Source organism: Pichia kudriavzevii, chromosome 1, assembly GCF_003054445.1.
Source record: "Pichia kudriavzevii chromosome 1, complete sequence".
NCBI classification, from domain to species: domain Eukaryota; kingdom Fungi; phylum Ascomycota; class Pichiomycetes; order Pichiales; family Pichiaceae; genus Pichia; species Pichia kudriavzevii.
In genome coordinates, this window is record NC_042506.1 from 885,088 (window position 1) to 911,649 (window position 26,562).

Genomic DNA, 26,562 nt, shown 5'->3' on the forward strand with positions numbered 1-26,562 from the left:
CTTAGACATCAGTTTGTATCACCATCTTGTGTGCTATATAGCAAGAGAGTCTATTCTATAATGAGTGGTGCAACTTATAAAGAAATTGATCATGCAATAAACGCAAAACAGGTTAATGCAACAGATAAGGGGCTCGATAAGAGAACAACACCATACATGGGATATATTGCGGCGAGAAATCCAGACGACAAGCCGATTAATATAATCAAACGATGCCAAAAGGAGGGTAGACCTGTGTTTATAGCTGGACCAATGGTACGTTATTCAAAACTACCATTTCGGCAACTGGTTCGGGATTATCAGTGTGATATTGTTTATTCTCCCATGATCTTGGCAAGGGAGTTTGTAAGGAACGAAAATGCCCGTTTGAGCGATTTTTCCACTAATGACAGTGACAGACCATTGATAGTTCAGTTGGGGGTCAATAATATCACCGATTTGATCAGATGTGTGGAGATGATACATCCGTATGTTGATGGTATTGGCATCAACTGTGGATGTCCCATTAAGGAGCAAGTGAGAGAAGGCATTGGAGCTGCACTAATGAGCAACAAGGATTTAGTTAGTGAAATGGTCTATGAAGTTAAGAAGAGGTGGGGGGACGAAATCTGCATTGAGACTAAAATCAGGGTTCACGATGATATCAATGAGACGATTGACTTTGTCAAGGAGGTTGAAAAGGCTGGTGTTGACTTTATAACTGTCCATGGACGTACCAAGAATACTAGGAGCAGCCAACCTGCAAATTTTGAAAAAATCAGGATAATCAAGGAGAGTGTTGGTGTGCCAGTTATAGCCAATGGTGACTGTTTCAGTTTAAAAGATGCGTATAGTATTATCGAGACTACTCGATGTGACGGTGTCATGGCTGTACGTGGCATATTGAACAATCCAGGGTTATTTGCAGGTCATGCAAAGTGTCCATGGGGGGCAATTGAAAAATTCTGGCATTATTCAACCTCGTACGGCCTCCCCTATAAATTGATCCAGCATCATCTCTCATGTATGATGGAAGGGTTGATCACGAGGAAACAACTGATTGGGTTAAACGAATGTGAAAATTTGATTGAGCTTATCGAATGGTTTGATGAAAGGTACCAACTAAAGAGACCACAAGATCCAGGGTTTGGTGAAGGTGTTCATATTCCTGTTCGTTTGGATCGCAGTGACATGCCCAATCTATAGATACACAACAATATACCTCCTATATACAGTACTCACTAATAATACGGCCTTTACTAAGAGATAATGCTTTGCTGGGAATTCTCCATTGTTAGGAAACCCTTAACCGTGATGGTGTGCGTTTATGAATTCCATGTGACCTTTTTTTTTCACACGTTCTCTACCCTCACTGGGTGTGCGACGTGTGGAAATCGTGCTGAAAGAGTTTCCATGGTCTTTAGTTTAAATGGACACTTTGAAGACTACACCTGGTAGAATGTGGGGTTTTTCCTTTCAACTGATTAATGGAACGTTCACTGTCCAGCAAAGACCATCCAACTATAAGGATATGATTGGATGAGACGTCTTGGGAAGGCGAGAGAGTAGACACACTAACAGTGAGGAATTGGCGGCACTTGGTTGTTGCTATTGAGGTTTCCATCTCTATAATTTCACGTTGGTTGTTGTGTTTGCTACATTTCCACCATTCATTTCTCTCCTTCTTGCCCGCTTTCACCAGTTAATACATTAGATACATGATGAACATTTTCTTTAATCGTGCCGCTGTTTGAACATGATGCTGGGTCGCCCTGGCATTTCCACCTTGTTTTATCGACTTCGTTTTGAAGGACATTTAACGCGGACTTGTTGTTATGATTGGCACTTTTGTCATAGTTACACTGACATCTATTGTATGTATATTGGTGAAACGGGCAAGTTTACAGACACATTCCACCCCATTCTGTAGATGTAGTACGAGGTGGACATTCTCCCCAGTAGACAAGCATCCAAGAGGGTGTTAAACCCATCCGTGTGTATCTAGCCGGTTGCAACGTACGCTACACGTTATGCCAGAGAGACGGCTGCTACTGCGAACTGCAAGCTTGGCAGTATAGAGGGCGTGCTGGTTCTCTACCAAAAGAGGCCCCCATACCTAGAGCACCCCTGCAGAGAGTAAGGCCACCAGAACAAGTGGCCAACTACAGTTGTGGAGAATTTCCAAGTTATTATTGATTTATAAACATTGTAGATAGAGAACAGTTGCACAGGAGAGATGGTGAGTCAACTAACTTATTCTTCGTCTTCAACAACAACGGTTTGTAAACCCTTTGCAGAAGCAACATTGACAGCCTCAACGAAGGAGAACATGGTGGACTTTGCGTTTTCGTCCTCGTTTCTCTTTCTAGAGATTCTCAATCTTAATCTGAATGGAACACCTTGGATACCCTTCTTCCATAACTCAACGTTCAACTTAGGATCTAATCTGACATCGTCAGTGCCCATGTGTAACTTGGCAAACTTCTTGATTTCCTTGACGGCCTTTGGTGCTCTCTTCTTGAAGGTGACACCGTGGAGTCTCTTGTGTAAGTTGATGGTGTACTCTCTGGTAACTGCGTCCTTTAATTCCTTAGCCATTGTGTGTCAAGCGAGTTATGTCTATACAAAAAGTCAAAGAGGTTTTAAAGTATACCAAACTTTCCAATTCACACCCTACATTATACACACCTTTTTTTTTTGTTTCCTACACCATTCTCACCTCCTACAACTACAACTGTCGACAACGGTGGTGAGGAGAGACTACCCGATTGGGAAGGTCCACGGTGGGGGGAGAGAGAGAGAGCAGAGAGAGCAGAGTGTGTGTGCACAGAGTGTGTGTGCGAGTGGTGGCAGTGGTGGTGGCACTACATGCCCCTGGGAGGAGGGGTGAAAATTTTTCACTCCATTTGCGCTTCTTTCTAGCTTTTTTTTTTTTTCTTTGCGTATGTGTTGTTTCTCCTTTTGGATGTTTGCGTCTCACTGCTAGGGAAAGAGAACGGGAAACACCCATGAGGTAAATCCCGCCTCGCGTGCGGTGCGCGGGGGGTGGAGGGGGACGCCGGCTATACAATGGCACCACAAGAGGGTTTGGTGCACAGAGCCACCTGTGTGGCGTGTGTCACGTGCGGGCAGCGAGGGCTGCAGCGAGGACATTATAGAGCCTATTTTTCCCCATTTTGACAAATAAATTGACCGTTTTAATGTTTAGAGGCTCAGATGGAGTTAAAAATGACAAACACATCCTTAGGTGTAGACGACTCAATCTTTCAAGTGGCTGTTCATCACTTTCGATTGTATCTTGGAGTTTGTTCATTAACTCGTCGTCTCTGATTAGTGTATATACATTGACTAGCTCGTTTCGTTTTGTTAGCACTGCAATTAGGGCAAATTTCAAACTCTTAAGATAAGAGACATTCCTTGTAGCCCTTGCCTTGAAAACCTCTTTATAGTAAAACTCAACAAGAGGGAAATCTTTTCCGCCAAATTTGAGCCACGTCAGTAAGATCTTAGTCCGGTGTCGATCATTACAATCGTTGCCATCATCACTATCATGGACATCATTACTACCACTTTGATTGGATCCTCTATTGACATGTCTCTCCAGTTTGTACATTTGGCTCAGCATGGTACTAGCCTCAAATTTAATCATGGACTCTGTCACTATCATCTCTCTGGGAATCCCTCCTCCTCGTCCAATTGACAATCGTGTCTCTCCTAATAAGAAGGCAATGTACATGGATATCAACCGCATCTCCCATATATCAATAACATCCTGCAATTGTAAATCAAACCCTTGGAAACTCGTGCTTAATAACAAGCTCTTGCAGTAGTTGGCCATCCCAATAAAGTTGATCTCCTTCATCGTGTTCTTCTCCCCTTCCCAATTGCACCTCTTGATCCATTCTTCTAACCCTTGTGGATTCGCCCTATAAATTCCTTCCTCACTCCCTATAACCACAAAGTTGCTCTTGTTGAGAAGATCCGTATGTGCAGCCTGCAACATGTCTATATCTTTTGGTATGGCTATTCTGATTGAAAGTTCTGTCCAGGCGTGCAGTTGCTCTCTTTGTTGTACATGCCCACCTCTTTCTCCTCCTTATTTATCTTGGCGCTTCCCCGTTAAACTTGAGCCTTTGGATCTCTTGGCCCTTTTTTTTTTGCCCTCTTTGATCGCCTTAGCCATATCTTCAAGCCCGTACTTTACTTTATTAGTACTGGCCTCTCTACCTTCCTCCCTCTGATCCCACAACCACGCCTCCAACACTCACATACAAACACACCTCCTTAGAGGGGGGGGTACTTGTAAAATACAAACAAATCCACAACCTCCCTTCCTCCCCATTCACAGTTTGACTAAATTTCTAATTCTGTAACTGAGCCCCCCGCCCGTCGGCGTGCTGAGCCGCCAGTGGTTGCTCGACTCCATTTTTTCTTTTTATCCCCCTCCTTCCCCCCCCCCCCCAACCCCACCCTCTTTTTTCATTTTTCTCGGCGCGTCGTTCTTTTGCATCCAGATTTCAGAGTTGAAACCTATGATGTAAGCTGCTATTGTAGACATTGTTCTCGGTTTGAGGTTGTTCCTTATAAGGATACATTGATCTTCTGCTCGAGAGCAGGGGCCAAACATCCACGGACAACAGCCATGACAAGGAAGCTGAAACATAGTAGGTCGATAGGGGAGAAGCTTAGGGACAAGTGTTCCTCGGCAATGCACTCGTTGAAGGTGATTTCGAATGCCGTCTTGCAACATAATGACGATTTGGAAGAGGTTGAGCAGTTGTTCGATAACGACACAGAAGAGGAGCACCTTAGGGGAGACTATGTGTCTGTTCTGAAAAGTGAAAACAAGAAGATATCTCAGGGGGGCGACATCCCAACCCAGCAGCGGCTGAGCAAAGATAAAGTGTCTACGTCAAGCGACGCTACAAACACGTCCCCAACTCCAATTCCTACAGTGACAGGTGCCTCTGAAACGGTGAGTAACGGAGCAGAGCTATGGGAGAAACAACGAGAGGAGTGGTTAACTCCAACGTACTCCATAGCAGAAATCGAGGAACGAAAGAGGTTACATTCCTTGGCCTATTTAACTAGCAATCCCGACGAAAATATCTATCAGAACATATATAGGAATTTGGTCATCCACGGTAAACCGTTGAAGTGTGGCCTCAACATGGCCGATGGATTCAAAGTTATACATCAGGGCTGGGAGAACACCAACATGTTCGAAAGGGTTGCCAGAGGTGGTGTACCTTAGTTGACTATGCCATTCTTTGAGCATCAAGCGCATGCTGTAGATCGATCAATTTTAGAATTTTCACCCTGTAACACATACATATACAGATACAGACTTACTTGTCTAGGTGTATCTATTTCCATATTCATACTTATACTGTTAGTAATACTCACTTGATAACTCTGCGCGTAAGACAACCAAAGTACAGCCTGTATATAAACGATCCTGTCCGCTGGCCGTGTTCTTCCCCCCAACTACTCGCTACTGCATCCATTATGCACTCATTTGTTGTCTTGTATATATTTCACAGCGGATTCCAATATTCGTATCTGCTGATTGAGAAGCTCAACTCGCCGTTGGATCAACTCCGAATTACACTTTTCCAACTTCTTTTCAACATGCTCCACTCTCTCCTCAAGCTCTCCTCCTAGTCTCTCCATTCGCTTAACGTGTCCTTCCAGCTCCTCCTCCGCTTTGTCTAGCATCTTCTCGTTCTCATACACTATATGCTGCTGACCTGGAACATCAAACTCCATGAGAGTTTGCCGTAATACCCGCCGGTACTTTTCTCTGAGCTCAATGTTTGCGATCTTCTTTGCCTCCTCCCGCTCAATCACCCGTTTCACACGATCGTCCATCACTGTATGTTGCCACATTTGACCACATATACCTCACATTCACCATACTAGAGACATGGACACCTACATCACCGGCATCTCGATTCAGGGGATTTAAAACTGGGTGATATTGGCAATCTTTTTTTTTTTTCTATTGCGTCGTTCTTTTTTTTCTGCATCTTCGGCGCGTGCGCATCTGGAACGGCATAACCATTGCTGCTTTTCCATGGGTACAAGAACCATTATTATCTCCAACTGAGAAACAAGAACCTAGCACACCGAGTCGTAGGTAAGTTCCACACATTGAGGGACGGGTTTGGTATCAGATAATGCCCAATGTGTTTAACCCCGTTCAGGAGATTTGTCCACTCCAGGGGAACCCCATCTCAATAACTAACTCCGATGAAATTACTTATGTTGCCACGCCAAATGTTATATTCTCAACAGAACCCACAGAATGTACAAAATTGAGAAGACTGCTGACCTCTTCTGTGCGGATAAAGAAGCTGCAGGCGTTGCCAGATATAGGGATACTGACCATTGTCTTCGATGACCATGTGGAATTACGAAATATCAGTAACTTATCAAACCTAAATGATCGATGTTTCCAAAGCTTAAATCTTCGGGTTGAGGATATCGTCACGTATTCTTCTTCTAACGCAAGCCAAGCGCCCTCAAGGTCGTCTTCTTCTGATATCCTCTCTCTAGCAACTGTTGTCATAGACAAACCAATTACTAGTGATAGAGACAATCCAGCGAATCCTGACGCCTTTATAACGTTGTTGGCTCTTCTATCGAAAAATCAAATAACTATACTGAAATGGAATAACAGAGAGTATGTCGACCGATATAACCTTTACGTCTCCAACATCAAGTTTCTCAAATTTACATCCACTGAAGACCTTATATGCATGTCTAGCACAAAGCCCAATATACTAATCCACATAAATCTGCAGACGTCCAAAATATCACATCATGACCTAACTAGGTTTCTACATCTGAGGTCTTCAATGCTTTCTTTTACCAACAGCCACCACCTAGCTAGTCTTGGCTATTATGATAATCGAATACTCTTCTTGAAATTCGACGAATTTCTCAATGTAGACTACACCAACTTTGATTCATACAATGCAACGAAAATTTCAAATGGACATTTCAAGAAATCACAAATTTGTTTCCCCTTTATTTTCCTAATATATGACAACAGTTTAGAAGTTCGCAGTGTAAAAGACTTCAAGCTTTTCCAGGCAATCCGAGCTAATAGAATAATTGACGTTGGTTATCACGATATGCGACTTTCCATTCTATCCAAAAATGACATTCGCACGATTACAGCTTTTCCTTACAATCGAATTCTTGAAGGTCTATATAGCGAGAAAGACTATGATAATGCCATCCTGTTAATTGAGAATTTGGATATCCATTATTTTCTTTCTACTGACGATGAAAGCAAGCGGGAAAATGTCAATCTAAACCAATTCAAGTTCATAAAGCTAAGAAAGTTTAACTTGCTCAAGGCGGTTGATCTGATGAATGATGGGTCCGAAAATGATTTTGCCTTGTCGATTGATCTCTTTTCTGAGTTTTTAGCCCCTCCTAAATTAGTGGTGGAGAATATACCCAAACCTATCAAATTGATTTTAAACAACGAGAGAAGCAATAGTAACAACGAGGCTAAAGATCTAAGTGCGTCTGATAGGTTCTGTATCAATCAATTGATTAAATATTTAACAGATTCCAAAAGGAAACTATTACGCTTCAAGGATAGTAAAGATACAGTATTTCAATTTGGAAATATGGAAATCTCACTCTCTATTTATCAAGATAATGATCCTGGTTTCTCAGTAGATGAAAACCTAATTTTAATTGATGATTATCTATTCAAATGCTATCTGTTGGTCAATGTAAAGATGATTGGCCCATTTTTAAGGTTAAACAACTACTGTGATTTTGATATGGTAGAGGAAAAGTGTAAAGCACTATGCTTATCTGAACAATTAGTTGCCTTTTATTCTAGTAGGAATGATTACACCAAGGCAATACGTTTATTAAACGAGCAAGAAAAGTATGACGATCTACTAGCATTTCTTCAAAGAATGGTTCAAAACGATGACCCACCTATTGACTTGATTTTTGAAAATTTGAAAACCTTGATATCCGCCTTAAAAAATAATGATGATACAGATCCATTCTATCTAGTCTTCTTGAATGAGAGCTTTGACTATTCTAATGTCCACTATGATGATATAATCAGGCATCTACAACAAGAAAAATGGAAGCAGTATTTATTAGATTATCTTGAATTTATTTTCACCCATGAAAATAAGACAAATCTTCAAGTCACCACTCAGCTATTGAATATATACTTTGAAGATATTGACGGTAATTCTGCGAAGATTCAAAAACTATTTGAAAAAGGTCATTATAATGCTAACCAAGCTCTCGCAAGATTGAAAACACACTCGAAATCAGAACACGCTAAAAGGTTGATGGTATCTCCCCTTCAAAAATTGGGCAGGTATGACGATATATTGAGCATATATGTTCACGAATTGAAAGACACCAAAGAGGCTGTTAATTTTGCCTTGAATATGAGAGATATCAAAAATGATAGTCTGAGTAGAGGATTAATATTCAAAATTATTGACATGTGTTTGTTGGAGAAAGACCATTCTAGTATAGTTCAATTTGTCCTTAATAATGCTAATCTTGACTTTATCAACTTTGAGGAAATACTCATAAAATTACCAAACGATATGTCGATGAATTTAATGTCGTCGTTGTTGCTCATGAATTTGAAAAATATGAATACAATCAATCACAGGCTGGTTGTTAAAAATGAGTTGTTGAGAGCTAACCTGACTCACTTGAAACTAGATAAGATGAATTTGGAGAGAAAAATGGTGAGATTAACTTCTTCTAGTGTATGTTCTAAATGTGGACGCTATTTTAACAAGTCGGAAATTTTATGTTTCCACCCTAACGGTAACATTTTACACTACAAATGTTCCAAAGTCACATACTAGCTTGAATTTTTTTCACCTTTTATTTTTTATAAACTAAACAAGGTATACGCCTATAAAAATAAAATTTCTACTAAGTGGTCGATATGAAATTAGTAACACTTGAGCAATACTTAGTGAGCTCATCTAACCTGTCCATCGCCTTGTTATTTACAAATTCAAATGCACGCAATGCAGCAACAACCTTCTTGGCATCTTCATTATCTTCCTCTGTTGCAAGCTTTTTTATACCAAAGATAGCATCGGAATGGGATTGCAAGAACACAAACAAGATAGCAACTATCATCTCTATATTCCGATTTGATTTAATACCAAACTTCATAGCATCTAAGAAAGATACTATTTCTGAAAAGGGGGATGAAACAGATAGTGATTTAATCTCAAAATCAATTTGAGAAGGTGTCATATCAACCACTAATTTGATGAACTCATCATACTTGGCTAGTCTCAATAGTTTAGTGAAATCGGTTTCAAATTTATATTCTTTTGAGGCATCTAAATCAAGTAATTTAGAAGTGGACTCACCTTGAACTGCTCTTTGGTTCATTTCATCAACAACATTCTTACCCAATTCGTTTTCAATTGCACTATTACCTGCCTTGAGACCGGTAAGTTCAAGGAAAAATGGTAAATTTTCCTGTTTTTTTGGAGCTTCTTTGGTCTTATTTCTTTGTTTTATGTTTTCTAAATAAATCACTGCATTAAATTTGTTCCTCGGATTATTGGAGAATGTAATAAGTTTTTCGTCCAAGACTGGAGGAGAAATGTAAATACCTTCATTAAAATCAACTTCGTCATCTTCAAAAGCCCCTTCGAGCATAATTGATCCACCTTCACCACTGACATTTGGCAATAGCATGTTGGCAAAATCATCTTCACTTTCAATATGCTTTGTTGTTATTTTTTTGAACTGAGACTTGTTGGTCCAAAGGGAAATCCCCACATCGTTAACATGCGCTGTGGCTAAGTATTCACCATTAGGAGACATTTTCAAACTAGTAGCCACCTTGGGTAGCTTAATACCATCAATACAACTACCTGTTGGTAAGTCCCATGTCCTTATAGTCGAATCCAAAGATGAAGAGATCAACCATCTTCCATCATTTGAGAAATCAATGGCGGTTATTCTGTTTGTATGACCGAAGAGTTGTCTAACAATTTTCTGTGAGATTGCATCTATAACTACAATTGACAAGTCATCCAATGCAATAGCAAACAAATCACTTGACCTATGATAGCACAATTGAGTAATTGGAGAATCGAACTCCAGTTTACCAAGATATCTACTTTGAGAAAAATCGTAAAATCCCACAATACCATCTAAACCACAGGAAACCATCTTTCTATTCATGCCATCCAATGCAATACCGGTAACAGTCTTCTTATGTAGTTTATATTTCTTTCTCAATAAACCACTTTGCAAGTTGTAAACACCAATACCACCATTACTACTTCCAACAAATCCAAAATTACCACATTGAGAAATGGCAATAGATTTAACAATACCTTCGTCAATGGTGTCCAATTTCCATTTACCAACTTTTTTGTTTTTTGAGTTCCAAGTTCTTGCAAAAGTTTCATCTTGGTGTGCAGTTAAAATATTGTCCCAGTCACCCTCTCTGGCATTCTCTTGGACCATAGACACAATAGGGGGGAACTTCATTTTGTATTTACCAGATGCGCCTGCTTGCATTTGTCCATTCTTGACCTTATTTTCTTTTTGTGACATTTCCTGAGACTGTGCATCCTTTCTTAAGGAAAATAGCCAGAACGTTCTATCCAACGATCCTGATGCAATAAAGTGTGCATTTTCATCGCTGAAGAGGATCGAGTTAGGTGGAGCAGAATGACCACCACGAGACCTCAAATGTCTTGGAGGGGAGGCAATTGAAGAGTTTGTTTCTGATAAGGCTGGATCAAACACAAATTCCTTCAAGGAGTTATCACCACCAGTTGAAACAATAATCGGATTACCATTAAGAAATTGGACCTTTGACACACCACCATACTCCTCCTTGTGAACATTTGATAAAAGATGAATTCGTGCATTTTTATTCAAGTCGTAAAAGAACAGATCACCATTCCTTAAGGATAACACAACATGTGGATTTCCGTCAGTTCTAAATGAAACTGAAGTTACCAAAGACTTGGAACCTGTGTTGATAGTTTTCATAGTTTTGGCCTTCTTAATATTGTAGATTTTACAAACACCCTCGGTAGTTCCAATAGCCAAGAAATCAATCACTGGCGCAGGTGTGATGGTGGTTATAGTTTCTGCAAATTCTTTAGAAGTATAGACGTTTTTACCTGTCTTGACATTGTAAACCAAGAGATGCTTAGATGTTGCAATAACAATCTTATTCATATGAGTCGGCATATGGATAAGATCAACAATGGATCCATAAATAGAATTGACTTGAAAAGAGGTGTAAAATTCGGTTGGATATTTGTCTGTTGGCGCCTTATTCTCATAAACATAGACTCGGTTGTCTGTGATTGCTACCAAATATGCATTGAAAACAAGTAACTTATTGATTTTAAAGTTTGGATCGTCGGAGGAATTTGGAATTTCTATTTCATGTTCTAATCTGCCTCTTCTGAATATACCTACTTTGTTTCCATATGCACAGTAGACAAAGTGAGAACGTGCGGTAACGCAGGATATTGAATCGGGTGTTTGTCTGCTAGAAACGAAAAGCAAATGTAAAGTAGATGCATCATAGATTTGAAACGATTTACCAACTATGGTCACAATGTAGAATGTTGCTCCTAATGTACCAATTGCAAAAGGTGATCCATCGGAAACATGACCTATAGTTCTGAAGGGGGAAAAAATCTTGGATTTCTTCACAAGAGACTTGATTGGAATTGTCTCATTCTTCTGCCTTTTCACAACAGCAGTAGACATGCTATTTGGTGGTTGGTTGAGCCAAAAGGTTGAAGCTTTTTAAAAAAAAATTTTCCAGATATCAAAATAGATGAACTGAAAAAAAAAACTAGAAAATCATGTGTAGAGAAAAAAAAAAATGCTACTCGAAACGGGAAATACCAGGCTGTGCTATTTTTTCGTTAATTAATGTCACCCACATGTGTCCTGCGAAAGACAATTCTCCATTGTATCCGGAAAAGCATATAGTATGAGTATATAAGAACGTCTAGCCGGTATCCACAGCAAGTAGAGGAAATGGAAGAGGAAAGTATTCCTATACCTATCTCCAGCAATTCAAATTTATCGGAGATGCCTGTGCCCCCAAGTATTTCCCGGGCCGTTTCAAGTGCATCTAATCTGTCCATCGATTCGTCTGTGTTTCCCGATCAAGATGAACTACATTCAGAACATGACGAAAAACATGACGAGGACCCAATCCCTTTGACACAAGAATCTTTGGATCAGCACAAAAGGGCCATTGCTTCTATTGCACCTATTTTAGAAGACTTTGTGCCTGTGTTGTCCAAGTCAGAAATCGTGTCACCTTCCCAAGATGCTCTATCAAGAACTGTATCTAATGTAAGTGCGTTAAGCATTTCCCACAGCCATCCATCACAACATGTTGCTTCCACCAGTGGGGATGGTATTGAAGTAGAAAAACGGAAGTCGATTGAGCACAAAGAACCGATTAACACATCAGTATCCCACACATCAGCCACTTCTAAGGAACCAATTCCTGAAGAAGAAATAAAGGAATCTAAAGAGAAGGCGTTCAAACGTTCTAGCACAAGCTCTAACCTAAGCAAATCTAGATCTGGTTCCATGTCAAAAAACATCCCTGAAAGTTCTCCACACACTGTGTCATCAAGTGATTCATTCAACTCAATCTTAAAAACTAGATCATTCTCATCCTCTTCAATGAATGATATTCCAAGTGGTCCCAAATTACCTAGAATTGGTACGATTGGAGTGTGTGCAATGGATAATAAGGTCTTGTCAAAGCCGTGTAGACAAATTTTACAGAGATTAATAGCACATGACGAATTTGACACTGTCATTTTTGGTGATAAAGTCATTCTAGATGAAGCCGTTGAAAATTGGCCAACTTGTGATTTTCTAATCAGTTTTTTCAGTACTGGGTTCCCATTAGAAAAGGCGATTGCCTATGAGCGTTTGAGGAAACCATATTGCCTTAATGATTTGGTCATGCAAAAGGCATTGTGGGATAGACGATTATGCCTAGAGATTCTGAAAGCTGCCGGTGTTCCTACGCCCTACAGGCTAGTCATTTCTAGGGATGGTGGCCCACAAGTTGATGAAGAGCTAAGGAGAAAGCTTGAAGCCATTGGTATAGATTGTAGTGAAGTAGATGAACCTGATTGGAGAATGGTTGATGATGATACTTTGATGGTTGACGGAAAAACAATCAAAAAGCCATTTGTTGAAAAACCAGTAGACGGTGAAGATCACAATGTTAATATATACTATTCCAAAAAAAACGGTGGGGGAGGTAGAAGATTGTTCAGAAAAATCGGAAATAAATCGAGTGAGTTTGACCCTGATTTAAATGATATCAGAACTAATGGTTCCTTTATTTATGAAGAGTTTATTGACACCGACAACTTTGAAGATGTTAAGGCATATACTGTAGGGACTGAGTATTGTCATGCGGAGACCAGAAAATCACCAGTTGTTGATGGTATAGTTCGAAGAAATACTCAAGGTAAAGAAGTCAGATATCCAACTGAGCTATCTGATGTTGAAGTCGAAATGGCAGCTAAGGTTAGCCGTTACTTTCAACAAACAATTTGCGGTTTTGATCTATTGCGAACAAACGGTAGAAGTTATGTTATTGATGTCAATGGGTTCTCATTTGTGAAAGATAACAAGGATTACTATGATACATGTGCCAAAATCTTAAGAGCTAAATTTTTAGAGGCCAAGATGTTGAGAGATGAATCTATGGTTCCTAAACCAATACATGAGAAGAAACAGAAATGGATCTTCAAAGGTTTTGTTTCAGTTATCAGGCACGCTGATAGAACACCAAAACAAAAGTTCAAGTATTCCTTCAGGTCTCCAATATTTATCTCTTTAATGAAAGGATATAAAGAGGAGATTATCATTAGAGAAGTGCGTGATTTAAACGTGGTTTTACAGACCATCAAAGTGGCGCTTGAGAGAAATTTGGAAGACCCAAGAAAACTACGACAATTGGAGGGCGCTTTGGAAAAGAAAATGACATTCCCTGGTACTAAGATACAACTAAAACCCGCTTTAAATAAAGAAACTGAGGAAATTGAAAAAGTTCAATTAATTTTGAAATGGGGTGGTGAACCAACTCATTCAGCACGTTATCAAGCAACTGATGTTGGTGAACAGTTTCGACAAGATATTCAATTGTTGAACAAGGCTGCCTTGGATGATGTGAGGGTATACACGTCATCTGAGAGAAGAGTAGTCGCATCTGCACAGCTGTTTTCCAAATCTTTCCTTTCTGAAGATGAACTGCCCGAGGATTTTCTTAAGGTTAGAAAGGATTTATTGGATGATTCGAATGCTGCCAAGGATCTCATGGATAAAGTCAAAAAGAAGCTAAAACCGCTATTAAGACAAGGTGAAGAGGCACCGCCACAATTTGCATGGCCACCTAAGATGCCAGAGCCTTTTATTGTTATTAAGAGGGTTGTTGAACTAATGAATTACCATCACAAAATAATGGATGAAAATTTCAAGACGCAAGATGTGGAGAGATTTCAAACTGAATGGTGCTGTGGAGAAGATCCATTCCTCTTCAAGGAGAGATGGGACAAATTGTTCCAGGAATTTGTTTCCGTTGAAAAAGTGCATCCATCCAAAATCAGTGAATTATATGATACAATGAAGTACGATGCATTGCACAATCGTGATTTTTTGCAAAACATATTTATAAGGAAAACTAAGGAAGATGAACAAGAGAAGGAAACCACCAAGGAGTTACTGGGATCGTTAGTTAAACAGTATCCTATCAATGTTTTGGTGATGAATGATTTCAAAGTTAACGATTCTTCCCTTGATGCAACATCTTCTTTGCCATTAGATGGATCGGCGTCGAATCCGGCTGGCTCTATTGGATGGGTTCTATCATCATCCTACAAACCTAAAGTTAATTCGAAGAATAGCAATAGAAAAGACTCACCCTTTGATGATCCCAAATTCAACCTATTAAGAGAGCTGTATAGACTTGCGAAAGTACTATTTGACTTTATTTGTCCACAAGAGTATGGTATTGAAGATAACGAAAAACTAGATATTGGTTTACTGACTTCTTTGCCATTGGCCAAACAAATCCTGAGTGACATTACTGAGATCAAGGAGACCAACAAAGCAGGTACTCGAGTGTATTTTACGAAGGAGTCCCATATTTACACACTTTTGAATATCTTATATGAGTCCAATGTTCCTATGAAGATTGCTAGAAATGCGCTTCCCGAACTAGACTATCTATCACAGATTGTCTTTGAGTTGTATGAAAGTGAAGGATTGGATGGCCATAAGAAACACTCGATCAGGTTATCTGTCAGTCCAGGATGCCACACACAAGATCCATTAGATGTAGAATTGGATGAAAAGCACTACATTTCTTGTATCAGAAGGATCAATTTAACAAGGCATCTAGACATGGATCTAGTGCAGCAAAAGCTGAAGAGCAGGTTTACCAGGGTTTCTTTGCCGAAGAAATTCACACCAGTCAATATTTCAAGCCCTTTAACCAGCGATGTTAAGGTGGAGAAGGACAAGGACAAGTTGAAGGAGGAGGGCAAAGACAAGTTGAAGGGTGAGAGCAAAGACCAACACAATGGAAAGAACAAGGACAAGGACATCAATAACTAACGCTACTCTTTATAGCCTGTTTGTAACTTCAAAGACTTACAGAATATTATTTTAAAGGCTTTCTTTTACTCTTACGTTAGAAACAGCACATAAGAATGGTACTGTAGCTACCTAGATTAAGGGATTACAATTTGTTCACCTAATAACCATCCGATTCAACTGTTGAGGAATAACCAGTTCGACCAGAAACATAAAGTTAGGTAATCGGAAGAGATTGATATTCCAATGCTCCGTTAGTACCATATTCTCATTAGGAGGATAGGCACTGCAGCCCTCTGACTGCGTCATTGAAATATGTTCAGTCACGGAAAGTGACGAACTAGAAAAAAAACCAGCATTTTAATATTTACAAAAAGAAAAAAAAGTCAGAAATGTATATGATTAAATAAGAATATTTGGAAATGGTGACAGCAATTTTGTGAAAAAATTTTTAATCTTTGGTTTAGTGTTATGTATGTCCTTGACCTCAATCATTTCATTTCCTTTTTAAAATTAGATTGAAGTAGATATGAACCGAAAATAAAAGGTGAGAACCAATATCCCCTATACAATTGAAGCTAATGAATCGAATAAAACACTAATTGACTCACCAAAATGATCCCTCCTTATACACTCTGCAAAGATTGGAGAGACATCAATAACAGTAAGTTTCTTACATTTCTTCATTTGGTCTTCAGGGATAGGGTAGGTGTTTGTGACAATGACACCGTCAATGTAAGGACAATCATCCAACCTCTCCAAACAATCATTATTGAAGATACCATGAGTTGCAACAATATAGCAACTGTTTGCACCACAATTCATTCTCAAATGTTCTGCAGCTGCAATAAAGGAGGTATGTTTGTCAATCATGTCATCGACAATGATAGCGGGACGATTTTGGACGTTACCAACCAAGGTTATCAACTTTTCCTCTGCATTGAACTCTGGTTCATCTTCATCATCAGAATTGTTATTTTCAAAGTTCAATTCTGATTCCTTGTGTAATAAATGAGGCTTCAAAGGAATCGATGTTGGAGTTGCCGATTCATCATCTTCAATGACATGACCCTTGACAATTCTGGCAGTCTGGATATCTGCGTTTATATTGTCATTGGCCAAGGTGGAAACGGTAGATGCGTTCTTATGTTTCATCAAGCCATTATAATCATCAACGCTTCTTCTTCTATCGGTGTGAATCATTGCAAAATTGATCTTTAACTGATCGGCCAATGCAGTGACTCTCTTAGTACCACCTGGGTTTTTCGAAACGACAACGGCATCTCCATAATTTGCAATGTTTTCCTTGATCCATTTGGCCAAGGTAGGACCTGCATATAAATTATCAACAGGTTTTGTGAAAAAGCCTTGCATTTGAGAGGCATGTAAATCCATGGAAACAACATGATCTGCTCCAGCCATAACTAACAAATTTGCCAACATTCTAGCGGTGATTGCGCCTCTGTGTTTCTTCATTTTGGACTGTTTAGAGTAGGGGAACTGTGGAATGACCGCCGTAATTTTGGCAGCAGAACCACCTTTACAAGCGGAAATCAAAATCAACAACTCCATGATATGGTCGTTCACGTCTGGAGAGCCGGATTGGATGATGTAAACGTCCTCGTCTCTCACAGACACGCCGATCTGGACAGAAGTCTCACCATTGGCAAACTTCTTTGCAGTTGCTGGAGCCGGTTCAATACCCAAGTTTTCACAAACAAGTTTCCCCAATTGAGGATGGGAATTACCAACAAAGACCTTACACTTTCTCATTAGACGATTTCAAGCAAAAAGAGGCTGGGAGAGGGGGGAGGGGCGTTTTGGGTAGCAGTGGGGAGTGTTGGAAGTGGAGCTAAAGCTAAAGAAAGAACAAAGAAAGAAAAGACATGGTCTAAGGAGTGCCAAAAGAAATTTTGGAAAAGAGCAAAGAAGTAGTAAACTACTCCTGTTGTGAATTGAAGTTGGGGAAAAAAAAAACTGCACTACTCTTGCACTAGTTGCCTTTTAAGCTGAGAAGTTTTTTTTTTTTTTCCTCCATGTTCAAGAAGAAAAAAATTTTTTTTGTCTTGAATTTATAGAAAAAAAAAAATTGAGAACGCCGAGAAAAAAAGAAGTAAAATAAATTTTAAAAAAAAAATTTTTTTTTTTCTGAAACTCCGGGTGTGTTTACGTAAGCGTTTATGGGGTGAAAATGAGAGAGTAAAAAAAAAACAAAAATCGTTTCTTTTTCGCGTCTTTGATTTTTCCGTTGTTTTCCTTTTTTCCGTTTTTTTTTTCCTTTTTGAGCGCGAGTCTGAAATTGGAAATGGAAAGGAAACCAGTCGAAAACGAAAATAGCGACAGAAAATGATGATGTATGTGTACAATATTTACCATTGGCAGCGGAGAGAGAAGAAGAGGCTGGGGAAGACGAGGAGAGACTAGTAAAAACGATAAATTTGTGTAGATTAGAAGTACCTGAAAATGAGGATTCACTTTGACAATTAGGTGACACAAATACCAACTATCATCTGGTGAGGGCATGACACACCAGTTCACGCACACAACGTCGGAGAGAAGGGCATCAACGGCCATTGTGGGGTCTGTTGGGCGGCCCGGGTTATTTGTGCCACAGGATTTCATCAAGTACAACAAGGACCAGATTGGATCGGCACTAACAAGTTTGGAAGACGGGTTGGATCCTGACGAATTGGAACAGGACGAACTGGAGGGGGGCTATCCGCTGTACGCCGACGAGGGGAACGACAGTACCAATGACAACGGCAATGACAACGGCAATGGTAATGATGACGACCCTAGTATGTCTTCTCGGTTACTGACCCCACATCGTCCCTGCCATTCCAACTCCTTCTCCAATGCAAATTCAAGGAGACAGTCCTTCCTCTTGTCTGAGGAGGCGGCGCTTTTGAAGGCAAACAGGATTCCCATAAGACGTTTGTCAACTGGTCTAGAAAACACGACCTCGTTATACAGCTCCACAAATAACAGTACAGGTGTTGCCGAGAGAAGCAATGCCGCTGAATATAACTACATCTCTCCCAACAACATTTGCACGGACCGTGTCTGTGATGTCGAAAACGACGAGGCAATTGTAGAGTCATGGGATGCGGCCGTCAAGATGGGCAAATTAAAGACAACAGTGGCTATCGAACTGAAATCAATATCAAGATCGTCGATACCCTTGGTAATCACGTTTCTCTTACAGAACTCGCTTTCGGTTTGCTCGATTCTAGCAGTTGGTCATATCTCCTCAGAGGCATTGGCGGGAATCACTTTAGGATCAATGACTTGCAATATAACGGCCATTGCAACAATAGCAGGCTTGGCATCATCTTTAGACACTTTTTTACCCCAAGCTTATGGGGCGAAAAAGTACCATTTGGTTGGAATTATCTTCCAGAGGTGTGTCGTGCTGATCTTCACAATCATGTCACTTGTATGTCTCTCGTGGTGGTTTTTCGCCGAACGTATATTGATCAACTTCTTACCCGATCCGAAATCGGCCAATTATGCAACTCAGTATTTGAAGGTCAACTCGTTTGGTATTCCCGGGTATATATTGTTTGAAACAGGGAAACGATTCTTACAATGTCAGGGTATCTTTGACGCTTCAACATACGTTTTGTTTGTTTGTGCTCCACTGAATGCACTCATGAATTATACCTTGGTCTGGGTCATGGGCTTGGGATTTATTGGCGCTCCCATTGCAGTCTCAATCACTTATACATTGATGGCCGTTGGCTTGTACTTATACACAACTAGAACCAGAAATCAAATCAACCCCATGAAATGCTGGACGAAATTCGAAATTAGTAGAGTCTGCCGCAATTGGGGGGAATTGGTGAAATTGTCAATTCCAAATTTGATTATGATTGTATCCGAGTTTTTATCCTTTGAATTGATGACGCTCCTTTCCTCGTATTTGGGGACAAAACCTCTGGCAGCCCAGTCGATCTTGGCAACGATGGCATCCTTGACTTATCAGATTCCATACGGAGTTTCAATTGGTGCAGGTACAAGAATCGCCAATTTCCTAGGAGCCCAACTGCCCGAGTCCGCCTTCATTGCTTGCAAATCCTCATTTATATTCACATTGGTCATTGCAACCTTAAACTGCTCTATATTTCTCTTTGGCAAAGGATTCATTGCTTCAATCTTTACAAACGATGAAGAAGTTATAGAACTATCGAGTAGGGTGTTCCCCTGGTTGGCCTTTATGCAAATATTCGATGCGCTAAATTCCACCTCGGCTGGCTGTTTACGTGGTCAAGGGTTGCAGAGAATAGGAGGATACGTGAATCTCTTCAGCTACTATATAGTCGGGCTACCATTGGCTGCATTCTTTGCATTCTCTTGGCCTGCAGCCCATCCAATGGGATTGTCTGGCTTGTGGGCGGGCTCAACGGTGGCCCTCATCATCATTGGATGCGTGCAGAGCTATTGCGTGCTAAATGCCAATTTCGACCAACTAGTGGATGACGCAATCAGAAGAAGTAATTCCTATTGATGGTTATCCACCTGACACTCCTCCAAGAGCCTCATCACCTTGTTTCTCAAATTGATGACGTTTATAATCTTTGTAACAGTAACCCTACTCTCTGCTTGGGCCACTTTCATGGACAACGAGTTGAATCCACCGTGAACTAGTTTTGCAGGATCCACTACTTTGGGGACATTGGCTTCCTCTTGTGTAGCTTCCACAACTCCTTTACTGAGTTTTCCATCCTTACGATTTCTCAGTTTGTCCCCATTTCTCTCCTGGCTCGTTGTTTCTAATGTCTTCTCCGCTACGAGCGTACTCTTGATATCCTGTCTGAGTGTGGACACTCCATTCTCATCAACGTCTATACGCACGCACGAGATGGCCAACCTTGGCGTCTCAGATAGTGTGAACCTAGCTTCATCCCGTTCGGTCAACCGCAACGATAACAGCCCTTTCATCACCACCGCCTCTGACTTCCTCTGACTCTTGATAAGCTCCTCATATGCAGACATATAAGCATCGTATGCAAGCGCTACCTCCTCCATGTGCTATTGCGAATACCTTGCCCTTGGGGACCGATGCCTCTAGAACAAAATTTACACATGTAGACACACACAAGGAAACAACTATACACTCTAAGAACGGACAGCATGAAAAAAAAAGGAAACTTCTCTGATCGCGTTTGCATACCACACAGTGGCTACTTTTATCAGCTTGATGAAAGACTTGATGGGGTATTATACAATGGAAAAGAATACATACAAAAGCGGAAAAACGTCTACAAATCTAGCTGGCGGAGGGAGTCAAGAGATGTATTGCAACTGCACCCTATTTGGAGGTCTTTGAAGAAATCGGACTCGGTTTCGTTGAATTGGAAGTCCGTGTCAATAATGGAGTCGGTATCGCCAAACGATACAGAATCTAAGAATGCCTTTGGGTCTTCCTCGAGCATATTTGAGACTGCCAACGAGTTGCGTGTGTTGAGTGTCTCTATAAACTTGCGGATCTCAAACTGGGTCTTGTCCAATAGTTTGGCCAAGTACTCTCTCTCTGACGGATCCTGCTCTACTTTCATCATCATCATTATGGAATTCCGACAGTTTTTCGTCCTTGTAAACTCCTTGAGCTGTTTTCGAAAGGTAAACTCTGCAACCACAGCCTCCACTGGAGACGACAACTCAAGTTTCTCTAGCTTGACCGTATCCTCGTCTCCCTCTGTGTCCGAATCTTGATATATATCTAGATCCAGATCTAAATCTAAAGCTAAATTTGAGTTTGAGTTTGCATTTGAAGGTGACTTTGAGAATTTGTCAACACAGTTGTGTTTTCGCACCAGGGACTTGAACCTCTCAATTGGATCAATCGATATTGGAGGCAGCGGTGCCCTCCTAGCAGGTGCTGGAGGCGACTCTGCCTCCTCGTATATGGGAGGAGACGTGAAGAGCACTGCAGTGGGGGTGTGTTCATCTGGGCTAAAAGTATCTGTTGATTTATTGAGCAAAAGAAGAGGTCTGCTTTTGGTGTCTTCTATAGCTGGAGAAGGGGGGATCGATGCAGAGGATTCTGAGGCCAAACTCATCCTAAAACTAGTGGAGGATGTGCTAGTGTAGATGCTGGTAGTTGGCAGTGTGGAGACGGAATTGTGCCTCGAATGATTCTGAAGCATGGTATTTATAGAATGATCTGACCTTGAAGGCGGTATGGTTGGCATGTGTCGACTGACGCTTCTGGTGGGAGGCGGTGCAGGGTTGGTTCTTCCAAAGGAGGTGGCCCTAATGAGAGGTAAATCTCCCTGCTGGCCATGGGAGACCAGAGGAGTATGGGAGACATTGGGTTTCTCTGCACCAGTTCCCGTGTCTTGCAGTTGTGTGTGTTGTATTTGACCTACGTCGTTGGAGAGCGACATGTCGTCGATGCGATTGTGGTTGTAGTTGGTAGCATCAATATGTGCCACATGGTTGAAGGCGATTGGCGCCGAAATCGTCTTGGTGGTAATGCCACCATGAGAGGGGGATATATTTGAGGAATCAAACTGCCTGATGAATCTCGACAACTTGGACTCTTGTCTCTTGGCCAATCTCCCGCTGGCCATTCTGTTGTTATTTTCCAACCACAACGATTCTCCACTGTTCATGTCGATACTTTCTTTTTCTCGTCAACAAACCCTATAATTAGCAAAGATAAACCTGACTGTCGAGTGTAGTAATAATAATAGAAGTACCCGTACCAATACCAATATCTTGGAAAATGAAAATAAAAGCAATAGTACTATTGGTGAAATAGATCAACAAGGAAAAAGAAGAAACTCCAACTTCAACACTAGTACTTGCATTAGTGCAACCAGCAAATCAGACCATCTTATTAGGTCTTGATGCTTTGTCCTAAAAGACGTGCCGCAAGCTGCAAAGGGGGGAATTTAACGGCCGGAATTACAGCAATGTGCATTTCTTGGGCACATTATACCTAATGAAGAGACGCGCTTGGACGGCTGATTTGTGCATTTTTTTCGCGTGTTCATTGTTGTGACGCGAGGGAGCATTTATGACCTCAATATGGCAATGTTGTGTCCCAAAGCGGAAATGTAATTGGATACTGCATGGGGAGAGAGACATGAATTTGCAACGATAAAACAGTGAAACAACAAAGGGGTGAAGGGGTGAAACAATGGAATAATTGGAGTAATTGGAGTAATTGGAGTAATGGAGTATTTGCTCAACGGAGTGTCCTGTGGCTGGTTCAGGTGAAGGACAAGAAAGGGTTTTGGTGTCCCCTACCCCGTGCCCCTCTTGACTCAATGAGTAACGTCTCTGTTAGTCTTTGTTCGTCTCTGTCTATTCGTTACTTCTCTGTCTATTCGTTACTTCTCTGCCCATTCGTTACTTCTCTGTCTATTCGTTACTTCTCTGTCCATTCGTTACGTTCCTAAGGTCACTCGACAGTGAGCGAATGAATGGGACACTCACAGTAGCCCTTCTTGCGGGTCCAGTCGGTGATGCAGTCGTAGTGGAAACAGCAGAGACACTCGAGACGGGCAACCTTGTCGCCCGGATGGAACTCGTCAAGACAAATGACACACTCGTTGTCCTCGTTGACGGAGACCATCGCAAAGTCTGCGTCCTTGGGGATGTACGAGATAAGCATCCTGTTGACATGTCGTTTCAGAGCTCCCTCGTGGTGCTGTGGTGACCCAAACTCCTGTTCTTGTATGCAAAGTCTCACATGTTCCTCACGCTGGGCTTCCTCTTGATCCTTCAGACACTCTCCACAGATCGGACATCTGTCTCGGTCGTTGATGTCTTCGACAGAGTCACTTCTCTCAATCGTGTCTTCGCAGGGTATGACTGTCTTCACTATACTCGAACACTCCTGCGTTTGTGTATCATCATAAGAGACCCTCTCTGGTGGACTGAGCTCTCGGTTCGTGTTGCCCTCAGTACGCATGTAGCTCCCATCGTTCCGTATAATACTGACCCCCCTTCCATCGCCATCACTATCACCGTCACCGTCACCGTCACCGTCGTTGTAGTTATCGTTGTAGTTTTCATTTATACTGTCATTCCCAGCTTCTGTCAAACCTAGCGCCTCCTTCAACATCTTGATCTCTTTAAAACACACATTGCACGTTCTGAACTCAACGTGCCGTAACGCCCACGTGACCCGTTGGTTGCCCCCATCTTCCTCGGGCTCAACGACAGTGCTACCTGGTATATAAGTACAGTAGTTCCCACAACATGCACTGCAATAGATTCTCCCACATTTCCGACAGTGGTGCTTGCGATTAAAAAAGTTGAACTTCAGCTTACACGTTGGACACTGCGTCACTTGGGAATCGTCCTCCCATATGGCCGTTACAACATCGCCGGCTTCATCCACTGGAGAAGACCAATGGCTCGCCCCCGTGATGGCGTCATCCAAATTCTGGTACCCTGGCTCCGACACTGCACCAGAGACCAATCCGTTCATGGACGATTCTGAGCGTGGTGGATCTCCATGGTTTCCGACGTAGGGTGTCGACTCAGTGGCAACTGCATTGGACATCACTTTAAGTTTGGCTTGTAATCAAGTGGATTGGAATTGCGCTGTATTTGAGAGAAAACAAAAAAAAACAAACTTTGTCTGTCGTTCTATATATATATATGTATCTATATATAGATATACCAATCTGTGTGATGGTGTTGTTGTATGTGGCACGTCCTAGACAAGGAAAACTGGCGTGGTTTACCCTTCCTGCAGAGACAAAAGGAACAAAGATCACATCTTTACGTCAAAAATATCCAATTGAGGAAACATCAGATAAGAGTTTTTTTTTTTTAAGCTAAACATGGTGCGAGCAAAAGGAAAAGCAACGAAGGACAAGGGAAAAAAAAAGAGAAAGAGTAAAAGCAAGGATTCATTTACAGAATTACGGATCAATCTGCTGCCCTTTTGTTGAGTGGTCGTTTTTCTAAATTTACGTGTACTTAGGTGGTGGTTTCTATATCCATATATATGTTGCTTGTACACGTCAAAAAAAGGCGCTGGCACGGGCTATGTATCTGTTTCTGACAGAGAAGACAATTCCACCAAACGTCAGTAAAGCAAGGCCGCTACTGAAGAAGGTCATCGTAGAGCAGATCATCATCTTCTCTTGGAGACCTCTGACGCAGTTTTCCTGAAAATCGAAGGAGTAGAGGAAGTTAAGGATCATATTTCCGAAAAAGCTGGACCCGGAACACACACCCCACGTAGTTCCAAGGATTTCAATACCGTAAATACTTGCTAGAATTGCTGGGAATAAGGTGAAGACTGTTGAATTAAGAATGGAATTCGATACAACCACAAGGGGGAAGTTGAGAGATGCAATGGGAGAGCTTGACAAATAAATGTGCGATGCTCCACATGACATCACACACAGTGTAAAAATGGTCAATCTGGAGATTTTGAACCTTGAGCAAACGTAGTCTGTTGACAACATAATGATAAACCTAGTAAGCGTGGATGCTATTGACATGGTCTCCAAGCTCGAATCTAGTTTGCCTGGTGCATCCAGGTTGTTCAATATGGCATTCAGGTTGGCAATAAAGAATTCTGTTGATCCAATAGCTACAAGACAGCAGAGTAAGAGTGGATACATCATGAAATCCTTGGCAAATTTGTTCACCTTCACCTGGTATGGTGTATCATTCTCCGCTAAGGAGAGGTATCCCGATGAAATCATTGACATCCCTGTGTCTAAATTAGCAATGCCTTCCTCATCAACGTACCATGGCATTGGTGATCCAATGATCGATGGTCCTGGTGAGTGCAGCACTGTGGCGGCGCCTGTCAATAGTGGGGAAGTATTAAAACTCTCGAAATCGTCAATATCTGCCTCTGGAGATTCCTCCGTAACGGTTTGGTACTTGTTTGCCAAATCTGTCAATAAGGATCCAACAAGAGACAATATCGTGGACGACGTCAATAGAATCATAAAGAAATTGAGCAAGTTCATAAAGTTAGTCTCGTACTCTTGCAACGAGGTATAGTTGGGACTATAGAAGATCGTTATTATTTGGATCTGTATGTAGGAAGATATTGAAATCATCAAATTCGGAGTGCTTATTGCGAGTGTTCTGTAGTATCTGCCCAAACTCCTTGCCGAATTCAATAGACAAGAAAATAAAAAGGAGACGTGAGAACAGCCCAGAATGAAAAAGCAGAGATATGTGTAATACTCGTGGAGGTTGTGTTTTATGATATACTTCAACAGAGTGAATGAAAATGTGTAACCGGAAAATGAGAAAAGTGGTAGGATCCAAATCCCTTTAGCATCTGCAATGAACCCACTTAGGGGAGTGGAAATGTTCAATCCTAAAACATGGATGACGATGATCTTGTTTATTGTGGATTGTGGGTAGTCTAAGAGCTTTTGGAGCGGATCTGCAAAGATAGAAAACAAGGTTAAGATCCCCAGTGACAGACATCCAAGTATCGAGAGCACAAAGGCAATCAGATAAACCCTGAATTCTCCGTGTCTATCATAGATCCCCCTGATTTTTTTCTCCAGAAACGACATTCAATATTAAGAGAACCTCTCTTATTTATCAGATGGTTGTGTGTTGAACTCACCAAACTAAAAAAAGACGGAAAAGGTAAGGTTTTAATTGAGCTAATTATGGGTACAAATGAAACCTCTATTTGTGACTCTCGAAAAATGAGAGACAGACAACAAGCTGATAAATGGGATTAGTAGGGGGACTAGATACGTATCACTCGGGCGTCCGTCTTTGTGGGTGTGTCTCTATGTCTCCTATCCCTACTCTCTGTTTACTTCTATATGGACTTGTCCATCATCCTTATCAACACCGGCATTCCGAATCGGGGTGGTGCTTTTTTCTCTCCCCAAAGGAGAATGTGGCTAGTGAAGGCAGTTTCGAGGCTTGTTGGCGGTGTCGTTTCTTTTTCTATCATTTTGACTAAAGACGCGT

The 26,562-nt window shown here is 41.1% G+C and overlaps 13 protein-coding genes across 13 annotated transcripts; 5 read left to right on the forward strand and 8 right to left on the reverse strand.

Moving 5' to 3' along the window:
* Positions 1-60: 60 nt before the first annotated feature.
* On the forward strand, positions 61-1,185 carry C5L36_0A03950 (uncharacterized protein; the record flags this gene model as incomplete). The annotated part of the gene is made up of 1 exon (XM_029463412.1): positions 61-1,185. The coding sequence occupies one exon, from the start codon at positions 61-63 to the stop codon at positions 1,183-1,185; it is 1,125 nt and encodes a 374-aa protein (XP_029319272.1).
* A 1,047-nt stretch (positions 1,186-2,232) lies between these two features.
* C5L36_0A03960 (uncharacterized protein) lies at positions 2,233-2,577 on the reverse strand (the record flags this gene model as incomplete). The annotated part of the gene is made up of 1 exon (XM_029463413.1): positions 2,233-2,577. The coding sequence occupies one exon, from the start codon at positions 2,575-2,577 to the stop codon at positions 2,233-2,235; it is 345 nt and encodes a 114-aa protein (XP_029319273.1).
* A 520-nt stretch (positions 2,578-3,097) lies between these two features.
* Positions 3,098-3,982, reverse strand: C5L36_0A03970 (uncharacterized protein; the record flags this gene model as incomplete). The annotated part of the gene is made up of 1 exon (XM_029463414.1): positions 3,098-3,982. The coding sequence occupies one exon, from the start codon at positions 3,980-3,982 to the stop codon at positions 3,098-3,100; it is 885 nt and encodes a 294-aa protein (XP_029319274.1).
* Positions 3,983-4,621: 639 nt separating this feature from the next.
* C5L36_0A03980 (uncharacterized protein) lies at positions 4,622-5,233 on the forward strand (the record flags this gene model as incomplete). Its single annotated transcript, XM_029463415.1, has 1 exon — positions 4,622-5,233. The coding sequence occupies one exon, from the start codon at positions 4,622-4,624 to the stop codon at positions 5,231-5,233; it is 612 nt and encodes a 203-aa protein (XP_029319275.1).
* Positions 5,234-5,493: 260 nt separating this feature from the next.
* Positions 5,494-5,850, reverse strand: C5L36_0A03985 (uncharacterized protein; the record flags this gene model as incomplete). Its single annotated transcript, XM_029463416.1, has 1 exon — positions 5,494-5,850. The coding sequence occupies one exon, from the start codon at positions 5,848-5,850 to the stop codon at positions 5,494-5,496; it is 357 nt and encodes a 118-aa protein (XP_029319276.1).
* Positions 5,851-6,158: 308 nt separating this feature from the next.
* Positions 6,159-8,855, forward strand: C5L36_0A03990 (uncharacterized protein; the record flags this gene model as incomplete). The annotated part of the gene is made up of 1 exon (XM_029463417.1): positions 6,159-8,855. The coding sequence occupies one exon, from the start codon at positions 6,159-6,161 to the stop codon at positions 8,853-8,855; it is 2,697 nt and encodes an 898-aa protein (XP_029319277.1).
* A 70-nt stretch (positions 8,856-8,925) lies between these two features.
* Positions 8,926-11,760, reverse strand: C5L36_0A04000 (uncharacterized protein; the record flags this gene model as incomplete). The annotated part of the gene is made up of 1 exon (XM_029463418.1): positions 8,926-11,760. The coding sequence occupies one exon, from the start codon at positions 11,758-11,760 to the stop codon at positions 8,926-8,928; it is 2,835 nt and encodes a 944-aa protein (XP_029319278.1).
* A 276-nt stretch (positions 11,761-12,036) lies between these two features.
* Positions 12,037-15,654, forward strand: C5L36_0A04010 (uncharacterized protein; the record flags this gene model as incomplete). Its single annotated transcript, XM_029463419.1, has 1 exon — positions 12,037-15,654. The coding sequence occupies one exon, from the start codon at positions 12,037-12,039 to the stop codon at positions 15,652-15,654; it is 3,618 nt and encodes a 1,205-aa protein (XP_029319279.1).
* Positions 15,655-16,197: 543 nt separating this feature from the next.
* Positions 16,198-17,406, reverse strand: C5L36_0A04020 (uncharacterized protein; the record flags this gene model as incomplete). Its single annotated transcript, XM_029463420.1, has 1 exon — positions 16,198-17,406. The coding sequence occupies one exon, from the start codon at positions 17,404-17,406 to the stop codon at positions 16,198-16,200; it is 1,209 nt and encodes a 402-aa protein (XP_029319280.1).
* A 748-nt stretch (positions 17,407-18,154) lies between these two features.
* C5L36_0A04030 (uncharacterized protein) lies at positions 18,155-20,140 on the forward strand (the record flags this gene model as incomplete). The annotated part of the gene is made up of 1 exon (XM_029463421.1): positions 18,155-20,140. The coding sequence occupies one exon, from the start codon at positions 18,155-18,157 to the stop codon at positions 20,138-20,140; it is 1,986 nt and encodes a 661-aa protein (XP_029319281.1).
* A 754-nt stretch (positions 20,141-20,894) lies between these two features.
* C5L36_0A04040 (uncharacterized protein) lies at positions 20,895-22,250 on the reverse strand (the record flags this gene model as incomplete). Its single annotated transcript, XM_029463422.1, has 1 exon — positions 20,895-22,250. The coding sequence occupies one exon, from the start codon at positions 22,248-22,250 to the stop codon at positions 20,895-20,897; it is 1,356 nt and encodes a 451-aa protein (XP_029319282.1).
* A 794-nt stretch (positions 22,251-23,044) lies between these two features.
* On the reverse strand, positions 23,045-24,154 carry C5L36_0A04050 (uncharacterized protein; the record flags this gene model as incomplete). The annotated part of the gene is made up of 1 exon (XM_029463423.1): positions 23,045-24,154. The coding sequence occupies one exon, from the start codon at positions 24,152-24,154 to the stop codon at positions 23,045-23,047; it is 1,110 nt and encodes a 369-aa protein (XP_029319283.1).
* A 466-nt stretch (positions 24,155-24,620) lies between these two features.
* C5L36_0A04060 (uncharacterized protein) lies at positions 24,621-26,150 on the reverse strand (the record flags this gene model as incomplete). The annotated part of the gene is made up of 1 exon (XM_029463424.1): positions 24,621-26,150. The coding sequence occupies one exon, from the start codon at positions 26,148-26,150 to the stop codon at positions 24,621-24,623; it is 1,530 nt and encodes a 509-aa protein (XP_029319284.1).
* Positions 26,151-26,562: the final 412 nt, after the last annotated feature.